The 20,681-nt window shown below is 45.3% G+C and overlaps 1 protein-coding gene across 3 annotated transcripts; it reads right to left on the bottom strand.

Annotated features, from left to right (window-relative positions):
* Positions 1-1,498: 1,498 nt before the first annotated feature.
* SPATC1L (spermatogenesis and centriole associated 1 like) lies at positions 1,499-20,403 on the bottom strand. 3 transcript variants are annotated; one of them, XM_066369971.1, is made up of 5 exons: positions 19,426-20,403; positions 14,973-15,112; positions 14,762-14,882; positions 2,338-2,489; positions 1,499-2,020 (listed from the first exon to the last, which is right to left on the bottom strand). In XM_066369971.1, the coding sequence occupies exons 1-5, from the start codon at positions 19,625-19,627 to the stop codon at positions 1,694-1,696; spliced, it is 942 nt and encodes a 313-aa protein (XP_066226068.1). In that variant the 5' UTR covers positions 19,628-20,403; the 3' UTR covers positions 1,499-1,693. The 3 variants fall into 3 exon arrangements, with proteins under 3 accessions (XP_066226068.1, XP_066226067.1, XP_066226069.1); XM_066369970.1 differs by having other exon boundaries at positions 14,762-15,112; XM_066369972.1 differs by lacking the exon at positions 19,426-20,403 and adding an exon at positions 15,200-15,300 and having other exon boundaries at positions 14,762-15,112.
* Positions 20,404-20,681: the final 278 nt, after the last annotated feature.

Genomic DNA, 20,681 nt, shown 5'->3' with positions numbered 1-20,681 from the left:
GTCCAGCATCCAGGACTGTGAGATAATGAATGTCTGTTGTGTAAGCCATCTGTTCCGTGGTGTTTGTTACAGCCCTAACTAGCGAAGATAGGGGCCTACGGTACAGGACGTCCAGGACATACCAGGCTGTGAAGACTGAGGGGCAAGCTGCCCCACCCTGGGGTTAGTCCAGAAACCCCAATAACTTCATCCTGGTCCCCACAACAGAGAAGTGACCGGAGACACTGCACTTGAAGCCAAACCCCAGGAAGGAGGCAACTCTAAGCCCTGGTCCTGACCATAAAACTCGGGACGTCCCTTACCCTCTTTACATCAGGAGAGATGGACCAGAGGGCTCCAGCAGGAGCAGTGGCGCATTTCTTATAGAAACAGTCCTGGGCCAGGATTTGGCAATGGCTGGAACACAAGATGCAGGGACTGAACCTGGTGTGACACTGGGTTTTGAGACATTAAAATTCTAGTAGGTGCTATAAATAGTTGCTGGCCTGACCAGGTACAGTGGATGGGGCACTGGCCTGGGACGCAGTGGTTCGGGCGTTGGCCAGGGGTGCAGAGGACCCAGGTTTAAGGCCCCAGGGTCACCAACTTGAGCCCAGGGGTTGCTCGCTTGAGTAGGGGTCACTGGCTTAAGCAGGGGTCACTGACTCAGCTGGAGCCCCCCATCAGGGTGCATACAGGGGGGCAATAGGTGAACAGCTAAGGTGCCACAACAATGAGTTAGTGCTTCTTGTCTCTCTCCCTACCTGTCTGTTCTTGCCTGCCTGTCTGTCTGTTTCTCTCTCTCAATCTCTCACTAAAAAAAAAAAAAAAAAAAAAAAAAAAAGAATCCTGAACAGAGGACCCCATTTATAAGGAAAAGTTATCTCATCTGGCACTCAGATCCTGGTTTCTATTACTGTTCTCCAATAAAAGGGACCAGCATTCCCAACTCCCAATTCCAGACCCAGGCAGGAAAAAGATGCAATGAACATCTGATCATGCCAGGTGCTGCCTGGCTTCCCTAAGTGGCTGCTGCTTTCTTGAATGAGCTCCCAGATAAACTGCCTGCCCTGGGCCTGCTCCATGGGCAGAGGACCACACAGGTGCACAGCCCACACCCGGGCTAACTCTCTGCAGTAATTATCTTCAAATTCCTACCTTTGGAACAAGGGGCCTGCTCTTCATTTTGCACAGGGCCCTGCAGGTTCTGCAGCCTTCCTGCCTGCCCCTTGATCCTTGCCTTAGGCTCTGCTTTTGGAAAAACCCAAAATGTGACAGGTTTCTCTGGCCCTTTCAAGGGGAAGGTCTTTGAGGTTGGGGCCCTGCCTGGGCCTCAGCCCTTTCCCCTTGGGGTTCTGTCCAGACATCATTCCACAAATATCAGGGTTGCCTCCTGTGGCCCCAGAAATGACCAAGGCACTCTCCATGCCCTCAAAGAGCAAAAAGTAAACAAGTAAGCAGATGATTTTAATAAAGTGTGACAAGTGCCACGCAGGTGTGTATGGCCAGTGGAGCTGTGGGCGTCGGGTACACCCGGCCGGTCTATGAAGGCACCTGCTCTGGCGCAGTGTGCCCGCCTGTAGCCCTGGGCACTCCCTCAGTGAACGTGGCCCTTCCCCCGGCCAGAGGGGATGCACAGGAGGCACAGTGGCCCCCAGGTTTGTAACAAACACGTTTATTGCAGGAAAAGCGTGGCAGGTGCTGGGGCGTGGGCTCACCAGGCGAAGAGCGGCTTGCTGTCCTCCTTGGAGAGCTCACACAGGCAGTTAAGCAGCAGAAGCGAGTCACCCAGGAACTTGGGGGGCACGATGTCAATGACCAGCTTGCGCAGGGCGGCCGGGCTGCTGTGCAGCGGGTTAGCGCGCAGGTCTGGCCGCTGCTTCAGGATGCCGTAGGTGTTGATGAGGAATTCACTGAACACGGGGTGCACATCACGATTGTAGCCCAGCTTCTCTAGGCGTGCCATCAGCGCCAGGTAGCGGTGTGTCAGCTCCCGCAGCTTCTTCTCATCCACAGACCCGTCCAGTGACTTGATGGACGTCTGGGGACACAGCGCGTGGAGCAGGTGGGGCTGGGCCACAGAACCCGCCCTGGGAGACCAGGAGGGGGACAGTGACCAAATTTCCATGAAGGAAACTTTGTAGATGGGGAAACAGACCCAGAGTGAAGCCACACCATGGCACGCTGAGTTTCCTGGTCTCAGCTTGCCCCATGGTGCATGCCCCATAGACACCACTAAGCCTTGCCTAGACCTACCTACGGCTGTGTGGGTGCTTCAGGAGACAGAGTAGGGAGGGGACATGCTGCAGGTAGGGGACTCCAGGGCAGGAAATGACCCCTTGGAGCAGGAAGGCACACCTGCTTGATCTTCTCAGGGATGTTGGATACAGTGAAGCCGTACAGCCGGGTCACCCCAGGGAAGACGTAGGCCAGGATGCGCCGGTCCAGCTGGAAGGCGATCTCCCCGACAATGCGCCCATCCTTCTCTGTGCTGGTGAAGCTCTGGATCTCTGTGTGTGGGGGGGGGGTGAGAGGTTGGGGGGACAGTGAGATAGGCTGGGGTCCCCTAGATGTAGAGTCAAAGGCCAGTCTCCTTCCTCTTGCTTGTGCTCCAGTATCCATTTTAGGGTAAGGACAAATTTGAATGTGGCCTCTGTGGGTTCCAGGTGAAGCCTGTAGGGTCACTGGCAGGGACTCCCCAAGAGCCCTGGTCTAAATTGTGGTGTGGGGGCACCCTCCTCCAGCCCCCACTGTGAGAGTAAGTACAAATTTAAAAGAAAACTGAATTTTCTGTTGCCAAAAAGGAAAAGGACCCTTCCTGCCTTCCCTTTTCTTAATGTGTTCCCTGGGAAACCTGGCAGGCCCTCCTGGCCTGCTCAGCATGACTCTCCAGGTTCTGCTCTCTCATCCCTGCAGGAGACACTCAGAATATGCCCATTTCTACAGCCCCAGACAGCTTCCCTCCAGGGTGTCGACTGGGTGCATCCCTGCTGGGTCAGCCCTGGGCAGGCAGTGGGTGTGCAGGCTGGGACTATGCTGTGAACAATCGGCTCCTGGGGCCTGTTACATAGGCTCCTGTGCTCCCTGAGACTTGCCCCCCATAACGAGTGAAGAGGTTGGCTGGACCCCCACCCATGCTGGCTCTGTGGCCTTGAGGGGTTGCTGGGCTTCTCTGAGCCTAGCCCAAGGGAACTTCCTGCATGAGAATCTGTGTGACATAAGTGGCTGGGCTCTAGGACAGCTCTCCCTGTGACCCTGGGCAGTTGTCCACCCGCGCACGGCCTCATCCTGTGTTCATGGAGCTGTTCATCCCAGAACCCCACCCAGTCACTCTCACACAGGATCCTGACAGCTGGTCAGCGTGGGCTTATCAAGTCCAGGTGTCAGCAACTTCTCCCTCTCTGGCTGGGTCCAGAGCATGGCACCTGTCCTTCTACTTGGCAGGTGCTAAGTGGGGAGTGTCCAGACCTCAGGGGAGGTGGGCTCTGCTAGTTAGGTGGGGGGAAGGGAGGGGCCTCAGGGGCATGGCTGCTCCAGGCAGAGGGCCCCTCCTCAGCCACAGGATCCAGAGCCACCTTAGGGCCATGGGCTTTGGGCAGGGGGAGTGTCACAAGGTCACAGGGAGAAGAAGCAGGAGATGTGAGGGCAGAGGCCAGATTTCCAGAGCCCAAGAGAAATCCTGGGTGAGAGTGTCGAGAAAGTGATCTTGTGGCCTCTTGGGAAGCTGGAGTTATCCATGTATTGTGGGTTGCAATTTCTCCACATCTTCTCCAATTTTTATTGTCCAGCTTTTTTATTCTGACCATCCTGGTGGTTACAAAGTTTGTGTTTTTCATTTGCATTACACTGATAACTATTATAATATGGAGCATCTTTTCATGTGCTTATTGGTCATTTGTATGTCTTCTTTGGAGAAATGTCTGTTAAAGTTCTTTGTCCATTTTTAATTAGATTGTCTTTTACTGTTGAGTTGTTAAAGTTATTATATAGGCCCTGGCTGGGTGGTTCAGTGGATACAGAGTCAACCTGGCACACAGAGGTTGGGGTTCGACCCTGGGTCAGGGCAGGTATGAGAAGCAATAAGTGCACAACTAAATGGAAAAACTAAATAAAACGATTTGATGCTTCTCTCTCTCTTATCTCCCTCCCCCTTCCTCTCTAATTAATAAAAAATAATAATATTAGATCATCTGTGTACTATTCTTTTGTCAGATACATGATTTACAAATACTTTCTCCCACTCTGTATGTGAAATTTTTACTTTCTTGAAATATGTTCCTTTGAATCATTAAAGTTTTTAGTATTGATAAAGTCAATATGTCTGTTTTGTTGTTGTTGTTCATGCATGTGCTGTTATATCTAAGAATTTATTGCCAAATCCAGGGTCATAAAATTTATCTCTGTTTTCTTCTAAGACTTTTACGGGCCTGACCTGTGGTGGCGCAGTGGATAAAGCGTCGACCTGGAAATGCTGAGGTCGCCGGTTCAAAACCCTGGGCTTGGCCCTGGCCAGTTGGCTCAGCGGTAGAGCATTGGCCTGGTGTGCGGGGGACCCGGGTTCGATTCCCAGCCAGGGCACATAGGAGAAGCGCCCATTTGCTTCTCCACCCCGCCCTCCTTCCTCTCTGTCTCTCTCTTCCCCTCCCGCAGCCAAGGCTCCATTGGAGCAAAGATGGCCCGGGCGCTGGAGATGGCTCCTTGGCCTCTGCCCCAGGCAGAGTGGCTCTGGTCGCGGCAGAGCGACACCCTGGAGGGGCAGAGCATCGCCCCCTGGTGGGCAGAGCGTAGCCCCTGGTGGGCGTGCCGGGTGGATCCCGGTTGGGTGCATGCGGGAGTCTGTCTGACTGTCTCTCCCCGTTTCCAGCTTCAGAAAAATACAAAAAACAAAACAAAACAAAAAACAAACCCTGGGCTTGCATGGTCAAGGCACATATGGGAGTTGATGCTTCCAGCTCCTCCCCCCTTCTCTCTCTGTTTCTCTCCCTCTCTCTCTCCTCTCTAAAAATGAATAAATAAAATTAAAAAAAAAAGTTTTACGGTTTTAGCTCCTTTAGGTTTTTTTTTTAAGTCTTTGATCCACTTTGAGTTAGTTTTCATATGTGGGTATGGATATCCACTTGTCCTGGCACCATTTAGAGGAAGGACCATTCTCTCTTCATGGAACTGTTTTGGTACCCTTGTCAAACATTAACCCTGTAAATGCATGGGGTTGATTTCTGGACCCTCTCCATTCTATTCATTGATCTGTATAACTAGCCTTTGACTACCACACTGTCTTGATTACTATATCTTTAGAGTAAAATTTGAAATTGGAAAGTGTGAGTCTTCCAATTTTGTTTTCAAAATTGTTTTGTCTATTCTGGATCCCCTCTTGCGTTTCCATATGAATTTTAGGTTAAGCGTGTTAATTTCTGCAAAGAAGCCAAATGGGATTTTGATAGGGACTGCATGAAAATTTGTGGATCAATTTGGGGGATTTTGCTGTCTTAATGATACTGTTTTCTAATCCATGAACATAAGATGTTTTCCCATTTGTTAAGTTTTTCTTGAATTTGTCTCAACAGTGCTTTGTAGTTTTCAGTGTACTCCTTCCCCAATCACTTTGCAAGGCTGAGGAAGGTACTGGGAATTAAAGCTGAGATCCAAACACAGTGCACAGAAGTATGTTAGGGCAGATGAAGGGAGTGGAATGCAACCACCTCCTTCTATATGAATACATTCCTCTCACTGAGAATCAGTTTCTCTCCCCACCTCCTCCTCTCTCTAAAGCATAGATTAGGTGGAAGAAACAATCTACCCCTGAGATAGTGTAGAAATCATGTCTACTAGGCCTTCTAAGATCTAGCAAAAAACCTATCCTTCAAAGAAAAAAAGACAATAAAATTGATAAAACTTTTTTTTTTACTGAAGAAAAAGAGAAAAAAAGACAATAATTACTATCAGAAATTACAGAGCCTACAGACATTAAAAGAATAATAACCAAATATTAGGAAGAATTTTATGCAAATAAATTGGACAACTTAGGTTAAATGAACCAATTCCTTAAAAGACATAAAAGCTTACTTATATAATTGAACTACCAAAGTTCACTTTAAAAGAAACACATAATTTGAATAACCTTATATCAACTAAGGATATTGAATTTGTGGAGAGGAAGTATTTCTACAAGGAAAATTCAAGGCTTAGTGGTAAATTTTACCAAACATCTAAGAAATAAATAATATCGAAGGACTGAAAAGATGGCAGCGGAGTAGGCGGACACACAGACGCCCAGCTCTCACCACCAAACTGGAATACAAATCAATTTAGGAAAAATCAGCATGAAAAACCAACTCTGAACTACAAGAACAGCTCTCAAAAACCAAGGAGCAAAAAAGAAGCCACAACAAACCTGGTAGGGAGCGCCTGAATCTCCCCTGCTTACAGGAATAGAGCGGGGGGGGGGGTTGAGGCTGAGAGCCCAGAGGGGATCTCACACAAGGGAAAAGAACAGAAACTACTGCTCACAGCAACTTGCCTGGCGACCAGGGAGCGAGGTGTGTTGAAAAGACCAGCTTATCTCCCAAGTGGAAAGGAAAGAGAGAGGGACAGACTGTGAGGGGCTAAGGAATGAAGGAGATGACCTAAAAAAGCTGACTCATCCTTGCTGGAGGTGGCCATAGCTGGGGGAGGGACTGAACCTTTCACAAAACAGAGCTGAATTGCTTCCGGATCAGAGATCTCCGAACATCTATCCAGCTCCAATCAGTGCAAGAAGACACAGCTGAAAACAAGAAGTGGGGAGGAGGGGCAGTAACTCAGGTCTCCATGGAGATCTGATACACCTCCCCCTACTGAAGCTGAGAAAACACCCTGCCCCCAGGGAGATTAGTTGGTTAAAGAGGCCTTCAGAGTCTCAGGTTACACCCATTGCATTCCTGGATACAGTTTCAAGGAAGCCCCCTGGTGAGATCAGTAAACAAGACTATCACCTGTTAAGAAAACAAACAAATCAAGACTTCAAAGCTGCCCAAATCTGAAAGTGGATTACAGATAAGAGCTGATACCAACCCAAGAAGACCTAGAAATAACACAACTGAAAACTGGAGGCAGACGACACCAAGCCTAGACTCAACCAACTCTACAAATAAAACACCCAAAAACAGACAATGAGAAGACAAAGAAGTGCAATCCAAATGAAACCACAAGAGACACCTTCAGGAGATGAACTGAGTGATATGGAAATAATCAAACTTCCAGATGTGGAATTCAAAATAATGATTGTAAGGATGCTTAGGGATCTTAGAACAACAATGGATGGTCATTATGAACACCTAAATAAAGAAATAGCAAGTATAAAAAAAAATCAGTCGGAGATGACAAATACAATATCAGAAATAAAGACCACAATGGAAGGAATTAAAAACAGGATAGATAGAGCTGAGGATCGAATCAGCGAGTTGCAGGACAACTGGAATGAAGGCATGAAAGCAGAGAAGAAAAGAGACTCAAAAAGTCAGAGGAAACTCTTAGAGAGCTCTGTGACAACATGAAGAGAAATAACATCCGCATCATAGGGGTTCCTGAAGAAGAAGAAAAAGAACAAGGGATAGAGACTTTGTTCAATCATATCATAGCTGAAAACTTCCCTAAATTAATGCAAGAGAAATTCTCACAAGTCCAAGAAGCACAGAGGACTCCATTAAAGAGAAACCCAAAGAAACCTACACCAAGACACATCATAATTAAAATACCAAAGCTAAGCGATAAAGAGAAAATGTTAAAAGCTGCAAGAGAAAAAAAACTTATCACCTACAAAGGAGCCCCCATAAGGATGACATCCGACTTCTCAACAGAAACACTTGAGGCCAGAAGGGAATGGCAAGAAATATTCAAAGTAATGCAGAACAAGAACCTACAACCAAGACTACTTTATCCAGCAAGGCTATCGTTTAAAATCGAAGGAGAAATAAAAAGCTTCCCAGACAAAAAACAACTCAAGGAATTCATTACAACCAAACCAATGCTGCAGGAAATGTTAAGGGGCCTGTTGTAAACAAATCAAAGTGGGAAAAGAATATAGCAAAAAAGGAATACACCTTTAAAGAAGAAAATGGCAATAAACAACTACATATCAATAATAACCTTAAATGTAAATGGATTAAATGATCCAATCAAAAGACATAGGGTAGCTGCATGGATAAGAAAACAGGACCCATACATATGCTGTCTACAAGAGACACACCTTAGAACAAAAGATACACATAGATTGAAGGTAAAAGGATGGAAAAAACCATTTTATGCAAATGGAAATAAAAAAAAAGCTGGGATAGCAATACTTATATCAGACAAATTGAACTTTAAAACAAAGGATATAGTAAGAGATAAAGAAGGCCACTACATAATGATAAAGGGAGTAATCCAACAGGAAGATATAACCATTATAAATATCTATGCACCTAATATAGGAGCACCCAAATATATAAAGCAGACTTTGATGGATTTAAAGGGCAAGATTAACAGCAATACTATAATAGTAGGGGATTTCAATACCCCACTAACATCACTAGATAGATCCTCAAGAAAGAAAATTAACAAAGAAACAGCAGACTTATTGGAAACACTAGATCAACTCGATTTAATAGATAACTTCAGAACCTTTCACTCTAAAGCAGCAGAATATACATTCTTTTCAAGTGCTCATGGTACATTCTCTAGGATAGACCACGTTAGGGCACAAAAGTGCTCTCAACAAATTTAAGAAGACTGAAATCATATCAAGCACTTTCTCCGATCACAATGGCATGAAACTAGAAATGAACCACAACAGAAAAGCTCAAAAATTCTCAAACACATGGAAACTAAATAGCAGGGTGTTAAATAACGAATGGATTAAAAATGAGATCAAAGAAGAAATAAAAAAATTCCTAGAAACAAATGACAATGAGCATACAACAACTCAAAATTTATGCGACACAGCAAAAGCAGTACTGAGAGGGAAGTTCATAGCACTACAGGCACACTTTCAGAAGCTAGAAAAAGCTCAAATAAACAACTTAACCCTGCATCTAAAAGAATTAGAAAAAGAACAGCAAGTAAAGCCCAAATGTAGTTGAAGGAAGGAAATAATAAAGGTCAGAGCAGAAATAAATGACATAGAGGCTAAAGAAACAATACAGAGAATCAATGAAACTAGGAGCTGGTTCTTTGAAAAGGTAAACAAGATTGATGAACCTTTAACTAGACTCACCAAAAAAAGAGAGAGAGGACTCAAATAAATAAAATTAGAAATGAGAAAGGAGAAATAACAACTGACACAACAGAAATACAAAATATTGTAAGAAAATACTATGAAGAACTGTATGCCAAAAAACTAGACAACCTAGATGAAATGGACAAATTTCTTGAAATATACAATCTTCCAAAAATCAATCTGGAAGAATCAGAAAACCTAAACAGACCAATTACACCAAATGAGATCGAAACAGTTATCAAAAAACTCCCAACAAAGAAAAGTCCGGGGCCCGATGGCTTCACAATGAAATTCTACCAAATATTCAAAGAGAATTAACTCCTATCCTTCTCAAACTATTTCAAAAATTTCAAGAGGACGGAAGACTTCCAAGATCCTTTTATGAGGCAAGCATAATTCTGATTCCAAAACCAAGCAAAGACAACACAAAGAAAGAAAATTATAGGCCAATATCTCTGATGAATATAGATGCTAAAATCCTCAACAAAATATTAGCAAACCGGATCCAACAATATATGGAAAAAATCATACACCATGATCAAGTGGGATTTATTCTGGGGAGGCAAGGCTGGTACAATATTTGCAAATCAATCAATGTGATTCATCACATAAACAAAAAGAAGGAGAAAAACCATATGATAATTTCAATAGATGCAGAAAAAGCATTTGATAAAATCCAGCACCCATTCATGATCAAAACTCTCAGCAAAGTGGGAATACAGGGAACATACCTCAACATGATAAAAGCCATCTATGAGAAACCCACAGCCAACATCATACTCAATGGGCAAAAATTAAAAGCAATCCCCTTAAGATCAGGAACAAGGCAGGGGTGCCCTCTTTCACCACTCTTATTCAACACAGTTCTGGAAGTCCTAGCCACAGCAATCAGACAAGAAGAAGAAATAAAAGGCATTCAAGTTGGAAAAGAAGAAGTAAAACTATCATTATTTGCAGATGATATGATATTGTATATAGAAAACCCTAAAGTCTCAGTCAAAAAGCTACTGGACCTGATCAATGAATTCAGCAAAGTGGCAGGATATAAAATCAATACTCAGAAATCAGAGGCATTTTTATACACCAACAATGAACAGTCAGAAAGAGAAATTAAGGAAACAATCCCCTTCACAATCACAACCAAAAAAATAAAGTACCTAGGAGTAAACTTAACCAAGGAGATTAAAGACTTGTACTCGGAAAATTACAAAGCATTGATAAAAGAAATCAAGGAAGATACAAACAAGTGGAAGCATATACCGTGCTTTTATGGTTAGGAAGAATAAACATCATAAAAATGTCTATATTACCCAAAGCAATCTATAAATTCAATGCAATACCAATTAAAATACCAATGACATACTTCAAAGATATAAACCACATATTCCAAAAATTTATATGGAACCAAAAGAGAACATGAATAGCCTCAGGAATCTTAAAAAAGAAGAATAAAGTGGGAGGTATCACACTTCCTGATATCAAGTTGTACTACAAGGCCATTGTACTCAAAACAGCCTGGTACTGGCATAAGAACAGGCATATAGATCAATGGAACAGAACAGAGAACCCAGAAATAAACCCACAGTTCTATGGACAACTGATATTTGACAAAGGAGGTAAGGAAATACAATGGAGTAAAGACAGCCTCTTTAACAAATGGTGTTGGGAAAATTGGACAGCTACCTGCAAAAAAATGAAACTAGATCACCAGCTTACACCACTCACAAAAATCAACTCAAAATGGATAAAAGACTTAAATGTAGGCCATGAAACCATAAGCATCTTAGAAGAAAACATAGGCAGTAAGCTCTCTGACATCTCTCGGAGCAATATATTTGCTGATTTATCTCCACGTAGAAGTGAAATAAAAGACAGGATAAACAAATGGGACTATATCAAACTAAAAAGCTTTTGCACAGCTAAAGACAAGAACAGAATAAAAAGACAAACTACACAATGGGAGAACAGATTTGACAATATGTCTGATAAGGGGTTAATAACCAAAATTTATAAAGAACTTGTAAATCTCAACACCAGGAAGACAAACAATCCAATCCAAAAATGGGCAAAAGAGATGAATAGACACTTCTCCAAAGAGGACATACAGATGGCCAATAGGCATATGAAAAAATGCTCAACATCACTAATCATTAGAGAAATGCAAATTAAAACCACAATGAAATATCACCTCACACCAGTCAGAATGGCGCTCATCAACAAAACAACACAGAATAAGTGCTGGCGAGGATGTGGAGAAAAGGGAACCCTCCTGCATTGCTGGTGGGAATGCAGACTGGTGCAGCCACTGTGGAAAACAGTATGGAGATTCCTCAAAAAACTGAAAATCGAACTGCCTTTTGACCCAGCTATCCCACTTTTAGGAATATATCCCAAGGACACCATAGAACGACTCCAAAAGGAGAAATGCACCCCCATGTTTGTGGCAGCATTGTTCACAATAGCGAAGATCTGGAAACAGCCCAAGTGTCCGTCAGAGGACGAGTGGATTAAAAAGCTTTGGTACATATATACTATGGAATACTACTCAGCCATAGAAATGATGACATCGGATCATTTACAATAACATGGATAGACCTTGATAACATTATATGGAGTAAAATAAGTAAATCAGAAAAAAACTAAGAACTATATGAATCCATACATAGAAGGGACATAAAAACGAGACTCAGAGACATGAACAAGAATGTGATGGCAACAGAGGTGGGGGATGGGGGAGGGGGGATGGGGCGAAGAAGGAGAGAGGGGTTGGGGGAGGGGAGGGGCACAAAGAAAACCAGATAAAAGGTGACAGAAGACAATTTAACTTTGGGGGAGGGGTATACAGCACAATCAAATGTCAAAATAGTCTAGAGATGTTTTCTCTCAACATATGTACCCTGATTTATCAATGTCACTGCATTAAATTTAATAAATAAATTTAAAAAAAGAAAGAAAATAATTAAAAATCAATAAATAAGCAATATCAATTCTGCATATTCTTCTAACTAATTAAAGAGGAGAACACTTTTTACCGCATTTACAAAGCCAACATTAACCTGATACCAAAACCAGAAAATGATATTACAAGGAAACTATAGATCAATATCTTTCACAGACAGCACAAATTCTTAACAAAAATTTAGCAAATTGAATCCAACAATATAGAAAAGTATAATACATCATAACCAATCGAGATTTATCTCAGGAATTCAAGGGTGGCTTTAAAATTCAAAAATCAATGTAGTTTACCATATCAATAGACCACAAATAAAAACAAAATGCTTATCTCAATAGATGCAGAAAAAGCATTCAATAAAGTCCAACATCCATTATGATAACTTCATGGATAACTTTGAGCAAATTAAAAATTAAAGGATGGGTCTTCAACCTAATGAAGGCATATGCAAAAACCTTAATTAACATCATACTTAGTGGTGACAGACTAAATGCTTTCCCCTAAATTAAGAAAATAAATTACTTCCCACTGTCATCATTTCTATTCAAACTTATTCTAGGGGTTCTAGCCAATACAATAAGACAAGAAAAAAAAAAAAAAGCATACAGATTAAAACTTTAAAAACACGGCCCTGGCCTGTTGGCTCAGTGGTAGAGCATCAGCCTGGTGTGCAGGAGTTCCGGGTTCGATTCCCGGCTGGGGCACATAGGAGAAGCATCCATCTGCTTCTCCATCCCTCCCCCTCTCCTTCCTCTGTCTCTCTCTTCCGCTCCCACAGCCAAGGCTCCATTGGAGCAAAAGATGGTCCGGGCGCTGGGGATGGCTCCTTGGCCTCTGCCCCAGGCGCTGGAGTGGCTCTGGTCGTGACAGAGCGATGCCCCAGATGGGCAGAGCATCGCCCCCTGGTGGGCATGCCAGGTGGATCCCGGTCGGGCACATGCGGGAGTCTGTCTGACTGCCTCCCCGTTTCCAGCTTCAGAAAAAAGAAAAAAAAAAAACCTTTAAAAACAACCTTGTTTTTATTCACAACTGACATGATCTATCCTAAGGAATTATTTTTAAACGTTCTAGAACAAATAATTGAGTTCAATAAGGTTATAGGACCCAAAGTTACATTTGTCAGAATTTCCAGAATAGTAGAAACAGAACCAGTAGGGTGTGTGAGTGTCTCTGTGTGTATGCACATATGTGTGTTTGATATAAGGAACTGGCTCACATGATTATGGAAACTGACAAGTGCCAAGATCTGACTCCCAAGGTGAGTCATCAAGTTAGAGACCCAGGAGAGCTGATGATATAGCTCCAGTCTGACTTCAAAGGCCTCAGAACCAAGAGAACCAAAGGTGTGTCTCCAGTCCAGTGACAGCAGACACGTGACCCCAGATGTTTCAGTTGGAGTTCAAAGGCAGTCAGGCAGGAAAAAGTCTCTCTTTCTTGGGGAGGGGTCAGCCCTTTTGTCCTATTCAGGCCTTCAACTGATTAAAGACTACCCACATTAAGGAGAGCAATCTGCTTTACTTAGTCTATTGATTTAAATATTAAACTCATCCAAAAACGCCCTCACAGAAATACCCAGAATACCCAGGATAATGCTTGACCAAATATCTGGGCACCTAAATAAACAGAAAGATATAAAATATTCATGGATCTAAAAACTCAACATTGTTAAGTTGTCATTTCACTAGAAACTAATTTAATTGATCTGTAGATCCAGGACAATCCCAATCAAGATCCCAGCAACCTTTCTTGTAGAAATGAACAAACTGATTCTAACATTCATAATGCAAAGGACCTAGAATAGCCAGAACAACTTTGCAAAAAGATAACAAAGTGGAAGAACTTAAACAATCTGGTTTATGGTCTTATAAAGCTACAAAATTGAGACAATATGTATTGGATTCAACATAGACACCGACAAATAGAACAGCCTGAAAAATCAAGCAATAGACTCATACATATACTGACAATGGATTTTTGACAAAAGCATCAAATCGATTCAATGGGGTAAAGATAAACTTTTTAAATACTGGGGCTGGTAGAAGTGAATATCTAATGCAAACTTTATATCATATCCAAAAATTACCTTGAAATTGATGAGAAACCTAAATGTAAAAACTAAAACTATAAATCTTATGAACACATCAGAGAGAATATTTGTGATCTTGAGTTTGGCACAGATTGCTTAAATAGGACACAAAAAGCATGAAGGATATAAAAGAAAAGAAGTCAATAAACTAGTCTTCATCAAGTTAAATTGTTCTGCTTTTCAAAAAACACTGTTATGATAACGGAAAAGTCACAAACTGAGAGACCATATTTTCAAAACATATACCCAAAAAAGAATTTATATCCAGACTATAAGAACTCTTACAGCACAATAATAAGATAAGCAACTCAATTTTCTTTAAATGGGCAAGATTTGAACAGACATAGCCCTGGACCCTGGACCACAACCCCCACTCACTCACCAGCCACACTCTCCTCCCTGTGCTGAATGGATGGAGAAGCTCTGCCCATCTGGCCACCTTGACCCACCCTAGCCAACTGCTGGCCACTGCACCATGTGCCCACCTGGTGCCTGCCCCTCACCATACCAGTAAGGTAGTAGCTCCTCCTCGTCCTGTCCCCCGAGGGCAGGCTGCTCTCTGAGAAGCACACCTTCTTGGGCCGGATCATCTCCCTGGGTTCCAGCAGGGTCTTGTCTACCAGTGGGTCCTGCAAGGGGTTCAGGAATGGGGACAGCTTTCTGTCAGCACTATGGGGCATGTGCAGCTCGGCGGGGCTAAGGAAAGCCTTGAAGGGCACCTGGGAGGAGGTTGCACAGCCTGGGGAAGTGTCATCCTCGCTGGAGAGAGGGGCGTGCGAGCACAGCAGGTCCTCCAGGGAGGATGTCTGCAGCTGGGAGGGCACATCAGGGACACTGGTGAACCTTCCAACATCTGAAACTGGGACAGGGAAGAAAGGAAGGAGATATCAGGCTGGTGTTCCTAAAACATCCCCAGAAGTATAGGGAATACTTCAGGAACACTCACATGCCTCACCCAAAGTTCTGACAGCTGCTCACATCCCCCATCTTCAGAGCCCTCTACATTCCCCTCTGGAGAAGGTGAAGGAGGTGGAGTACAGGGGTTGTGGGCCCTGCCGCTGCTCCTGCCAAAGGAAGCCACCAGCCTCAAGTTTGTGGGCACAGAGAGCATGCATGCCTCCACCTCTTTTACCCACCTGAGCATCCATACCCAATACAGAGTGACTTTTACATGTATTTTTTAAATTTTACATAAAAGGCATCAACCCATGCCTGTTTTCTTCTGCAGTGTACCTTTTTGCTGTGAGCATTATCTTTTTTGAGACTTATCCATGTTGAGTCACTTGGTAGCTACTTGGTTCATTTAACCACTTCCTGGTACACGAGCGTATGCACACACACAGGCACAGTGAAGTTTTTACCCAGTGCCTTATTGATGCACATGGGGCTGTTTCCAGGTTGTCTTGTAAAACCAAAGCTGTGATCAGTAGACTTGACACACCTTGCTCACAGCTACTACCTTCTGATGTCTGCACCTGGGCTCAGGTGTGTGCGTGTTCAACTGACAGTGCTGGTGGTTCCAGGGCACCAGCAGCTTCTGATCCCACCTCCTCATCACTCTTTGGTATGTGCCGACCAAGCTGATGATGACACATGGCTTTTTTCTAATGCCTGGTGATGTTGAGCATATCAAGTGTCCACGGGCCTCTCAGGTTCCCAGCCTGTGAATTATCTATGTCTTGTCTTTGCTCATTTTTTTTTGTTTGAGTAGTTGTTTTAAATTATGTATAACAGTTCCTTTTGTAGTCTGCATCCTAATTCCATATTGATAAAATGTCTTCTCCCAGTGGGTGCCTTACTGATATTTTAATCCTTTTTATGGTGACTATTATGATACAGAATTTTTAATTTTAACATGTCAAAGTTAACCTATCAATTCTTCTGTGATTTATAAAATTCTTTTCTACCCCTGTGTGATGACTTTTCCCTTCTTGTAATAAAGAAAATATCTATTTTTAAAAATTGGTTAAGAGCTATATTACAAAATTAAATCCTAAAATGTGCCTACTCAGAAACCAATGAATGTATCCCCAGCAATGCTTTCCCCAAAAAAATGTTCTACAGCCCGGCCTGTGGTGGCGCAGTAAAGCGTCAACCTGGAACACGAGGTCACCGGTTCAAAACCCCAGGCTTGCCTGGTCAAGGGACATACAAGAAGCAGCAAGAGTTCCTACACAAGAAGCAGCACTTGTCACAGAGGGAACCTCACAGCAGTGGCTCACATGTCCCACAGTCCCTCAGCCTCTGCCTTCAAATAAGATGTGAAAGATATGTATGTGAGAAATGGATCAAGAGACCTAGAGAATCCACAAGCCCATGTGGCTTAGTACTCTGCTATGGGTGAAGTCATCCTTAGGCATATGGAAGAGTAAGTAGATAAAATGTAGGGGAAAAAAATTACCCTTGCCTTCCGAGCCAGTAACTACTTTAGGAAAGCACACCCTAGATAATCCTAAATATAAAAGTCTTTTTGCTGTGTTATTTATCTCAGAGTAAGAACTGTAATTCCAAACATGAGAAGAGTTCGTTACATTGTGGTCCATCTGATTTTTTAATATCACAGTTATTAAAAAATATATTTATAACAACACAGAAATAACATGTCATCATGTTAAAGGGAAAGAGGCAGGGGATTGTACATAGAGAATACTCAAAAACTTCTAAAAATCATCTCCACCCAGAACAATGAGGAATTGCACGAAGAGCAGAAAGACCCCTGAGAACTAAGGTGGGGAGTTGGGGAATGGGGTTGAGGGGACTTGCCATCCCCTGTGGTCCCTTTAAAAATGTGCATCAAGCTTGAAAACCCAAGTGAAGGGAAGAGGACAGCCAACAGCAGCTGGTCAGGAGCCGTACACACCCTTCCCCAGGGGCAGGCAGGGCTGCTGCAGTGTTGGGTGTTGGGAAGGCTCCGGAGGCAAGCACCTGCACCTCCGTTGGCAAAGCGCAGAGACCACGGCCTTCTGGAGAGTATTTGTCAGCGTCCATTTCGACATTTCAACTGCTCATAGCCTTTGATACAAAGATTTCCCAGGCAGTCACTCCTGTAAGTCACAGACACACATCAGGCTGTCCGTGGTCACAGAGTGCTGGAAGGACGTTGTCTGTTGTGGCATCAGGCTGAGGGATATGTGAACCCCACACAGAACAGTCTGCTCTCCAGTATTAAGTGCATTCAGATCTACTGGCAGGCGATGGTAGTGAAATGAATGGATGTTCGCAGGTAAATCAAAATGAAAGCAAAAGGATGCCTTGATACTTACATCCAATGCTGGCAGAGGCTGCCTTCGGGAGTGGGGCACAGCACAGCCTTAAGTGTTATGTCCTCTCTGGTGTTTATGTTGTTGAATAAGAATAATAGGTTTTTAAAAGCACATCTTTTTTGAATGCTGCATTCAAAATACTGAACGATTTGCTGAGGGAAATGCTGAGGGAATGCTGAGGGACTGTAGGACATGTGAGCCGCTGCTGTGAGGTGCCTTCTGTGACAAGTACTGCTGCTTGTGCAGGAACTCTTGCTGGTTCTCCAGTCCCCAAGGCCCAGGCTGTCCCTGCAGAAGATGAGGGTCGAGACAGGCCTGCACTGAGCAAACACCATCCTAAAGCCCATCTTCCGACCAAGCAAAGCAGGGAGCAAGGGAAAGCACTGCTGACCACATGGCTGACCTGAGCCCTGAGGGTTGGCCCGGCATGACTGAGTTCTCAGGATGAGGACGATGAAGAAGCACGAAGCATATGACTCAGCAGCTGTCACAGGCAGCGAGACTTGTGGACAAGTCCTTTCGCAGCCACCACACAGCAGGCATTTCTAGTGGCCTGAGAAGACAGAATTGACCTTTAGCAGGTTGTCACACCCAGGACACGCCACCATGAGGCCAGTCTCTCTTCAGCAAGTGCCAGTGACAAGCTCAGAACATGGGGCTGCAGCTGGTTTGGTCCTGGGGACTCAGGGTTTCTCCACCTGCCCCTCCTGGTTTCTTCCCACTGTCACCCCATGAAGACCCCATGCTTGTCTGAGCTCCCTTTTCAAGGTCCCCCTTGAGGCTCCAAGGTGTCCAAATACCATGAAGGACCCATGCATCCAAAGGCATTGGGCCTGCCAGTTCTGGGCAGCCATGATATTCAGGAGGTAGCCGCCTTCCATACATACTAAATTTGCTCAGGGGAGATGGCAGGTGTTCAGGTGGACTCCAGAAAGTGGCCGCACCCGATTCAGGGCTCAGCAGCAAGTCCCTGAGCATTGCACTGGGGGACTGGCAGCAGCTTTGGAAGCATCCTGGTTGAAGGGCTCATCCTGTGACAGCTGGTCTGCAGGGCACTGATGAGGTTGTCCAGCCCCCCATGGCAATCGAGCAGGCTAGGGGCATTCTCTGCCCCACCCTGGCCAGGTGGGAGAGTAAGTCCATTTCCAAGGGCTCACTTGGTCACGGGGTTTCATCCACAGTCCATATCCCAACCATTCATGCCTATTAACCACGCTCTGTATCATGCTTTCCTTGTATGAGAGGGAATTTTCCACATAAATGTTTAAATCAAGACCAACTACTTTTGCAGCAAGTGAACAAAGCCAATTTTTTTTTCTCTAAAAAGTCGTAGAGTGTTGGAGGGCATGCTGCACAGTAAACTGATTCTAGCTCCAAGCTCTCTTCCTCCCAGGGACTTGCATCTACCCCACTGGGTCCTCCCTCTGTGGGTGGCACTTCCCACCCTGGGCACTGGGCTCCACCACGGGACTCCTTGGGTTGATGGTGTGTAAGCAGAGGAGATACAGCAGAGGTTCGAAGCTGGTGTGGTTGGCACACCTGCCCCTGCCGTGAGATGCCCAAGTGCGGGCGAGCCCATTGGCCCCAGAAGACAGATGCATGCAGCCGAGCAAATGCCCAGCTTGCCTGAGCTAACCCCAGTGGACCTGGTGGTACTGAGATCACACATATCCTGTTTTAAGCCACTGTGGTAGTGCTTCTGGCCTCGTCACCGATGGATACACGTACCAGCTCAAGTGGCTAAGCTACCACACCCGGCTGTCCAGGTGTCGACTTACAGGCTCAGAGAGAGAAGGACCTCACCTGAGGACACACAGCAGAATGAGCACCTGGGACCTGAGCGAAGGAAGGGTGGCCAGGACCACCTGCAGGAGCAGCCCCCCACTCCCAAGCCAGCCTGGGGCCTCACCTGTGACCCGGGGGCAGCAGTCTTCGGGGTAGGCAGGTGCCTTGGGGAAGAAAAGGTCCCGGCCACCACGGCCGCAGCTCTCCTGGCAGCTCTCGCTGAGCAGGCGCTTCAGCATCTGGTTCTCCTTGAGCAGTCGCACCTGCTTCTTCAGGTCGGCGTTCTCGCTCATGAGCCTGTTCATCAGCTCGTTCCCCTCGGCCATGGCCACGGTTTCTTGCTCACGTGTGGGCTTGTGGCCCCATGGAGGTGGAAATCCAGAGCCACGGATGCCACAGAAACAGCCCAACTGGAGTTCCACGACTTCCCCACCTTCCACAGCCTTGTGATGTCACCTTAAAGGGGCAGTGCCCTGCCACCTCCACCCACAGACACCTCATGCCAGGGAGGGAGGAGAGAGGTGGAGGCAGGTATAGTCTAGATGAGGGGCCTGAGCTGCTCATGGGGAGCCCAGCCCCTCAAGCTTACACACAGAACCAGGCCTGACACAGGATGGTCCTGGCACCTTCTCCGAACAGCCAGAGTATTGGGTTGTGGGATATTGAGCCATCCACACCATGAATCCACAGGCCTAGTGGGGCACCTCCTTCACTCTGAGTACTAGTACAGCCATCCTCACCCCAGCCCTCACCTGAGCCTCGGGCTTAACAGCTTCCCAACTTCAGGCCCAACCAGGCTCTCTACAGCTGGCTGGTCAGCCTGAGCCTGGACAGGTAGCTGGCATCCCTGAGAGACACTTTGAGAAAGGGAGGGGCAGCGAGGGCAGGGGAGCCAAGCTCAGAGCCACACAACTGCCCCCGCCCCAAAAGCTCCTGTAGCTCCACAGAGCTGGCAGTTAGAGGACACCTGCCCTCTAACACACTGCCCTGGAGGAAAGGGCTCAGGGGACACCTCCCTGCCCCCACACAGACAGTGCTTAGAGTCTGGACATTGACCCTTATTGAACCTAACTGAAGATCCCCACCAGAGCATAGGGTACCTCTGGACCAATCATAGGCAGACCTGTGGCTCTCAGAGTCCAGCCAGAGTTCAGCCCACACACAGCCAGACCTTGCTGATGCCCACCCCGATGTGAATCTCTTCCCAGCAGTGCTCCTCAGGTAACTAAGCTCTGTGCTATTTCCTGGCTCCAGAGGCCTTAGTCCTACTTTTCCAAAGCCACAAAGCAACAGACAGGTAATCTCTTGACCCTCCAGAGAAGGGACCTAGCCCCAGAAAGGAACCGGAGTTCCTTTAGCCCCAGTGCTGGGCCTCCAGCT

This window comes from Saccopteryx leptura, chromosome 2, assembly GCF_036850995.1.
Source record: "Saccopteryx leptura isolate mSacLep1 chromosome 2, mSacLep1_pri_phased_curated, whole genome shotgun sequence".
Lineage (NCBI taxonomy): Eukaryota > Metazoa > Chordata > Mammalia > Chiroptera > Emballonuridae > Saccopteryx > Saccopteryx leptura.
Note: the sequence above shows the minus strand (reverse complement) of the source record. Positions and strands in the feature narration are given on the sequence as shown.

What these genes read in the sequence shown, in the direction of transcription:
- SPATC1L (XM_066369970.1), bottom strand. Translation starts at nt 19,627, where the DNA reads ATGGCCGAGGGGAACGAGCTGATGAACAGGCTCATGAGCGAGAACGCC. An exon ending in CTGCTGCCCCCGGGTCACAG is followed by an intron (nt 15,113 to 19,425) that starts GTGAGGCCCCAG and finishes TCCCTGTCCCAG; the next exon opens with TTTCAGATGTTGGAAGGTTC. An exon ending in GAGGAGCTACTACCTTACTG is followed by an intron (nt 2,490 to 14,761) that starts GTATGGTGAGGG and finishes CCCCACACACAG; the next exon opens with AGATCCAGAGCTTCACCAGC.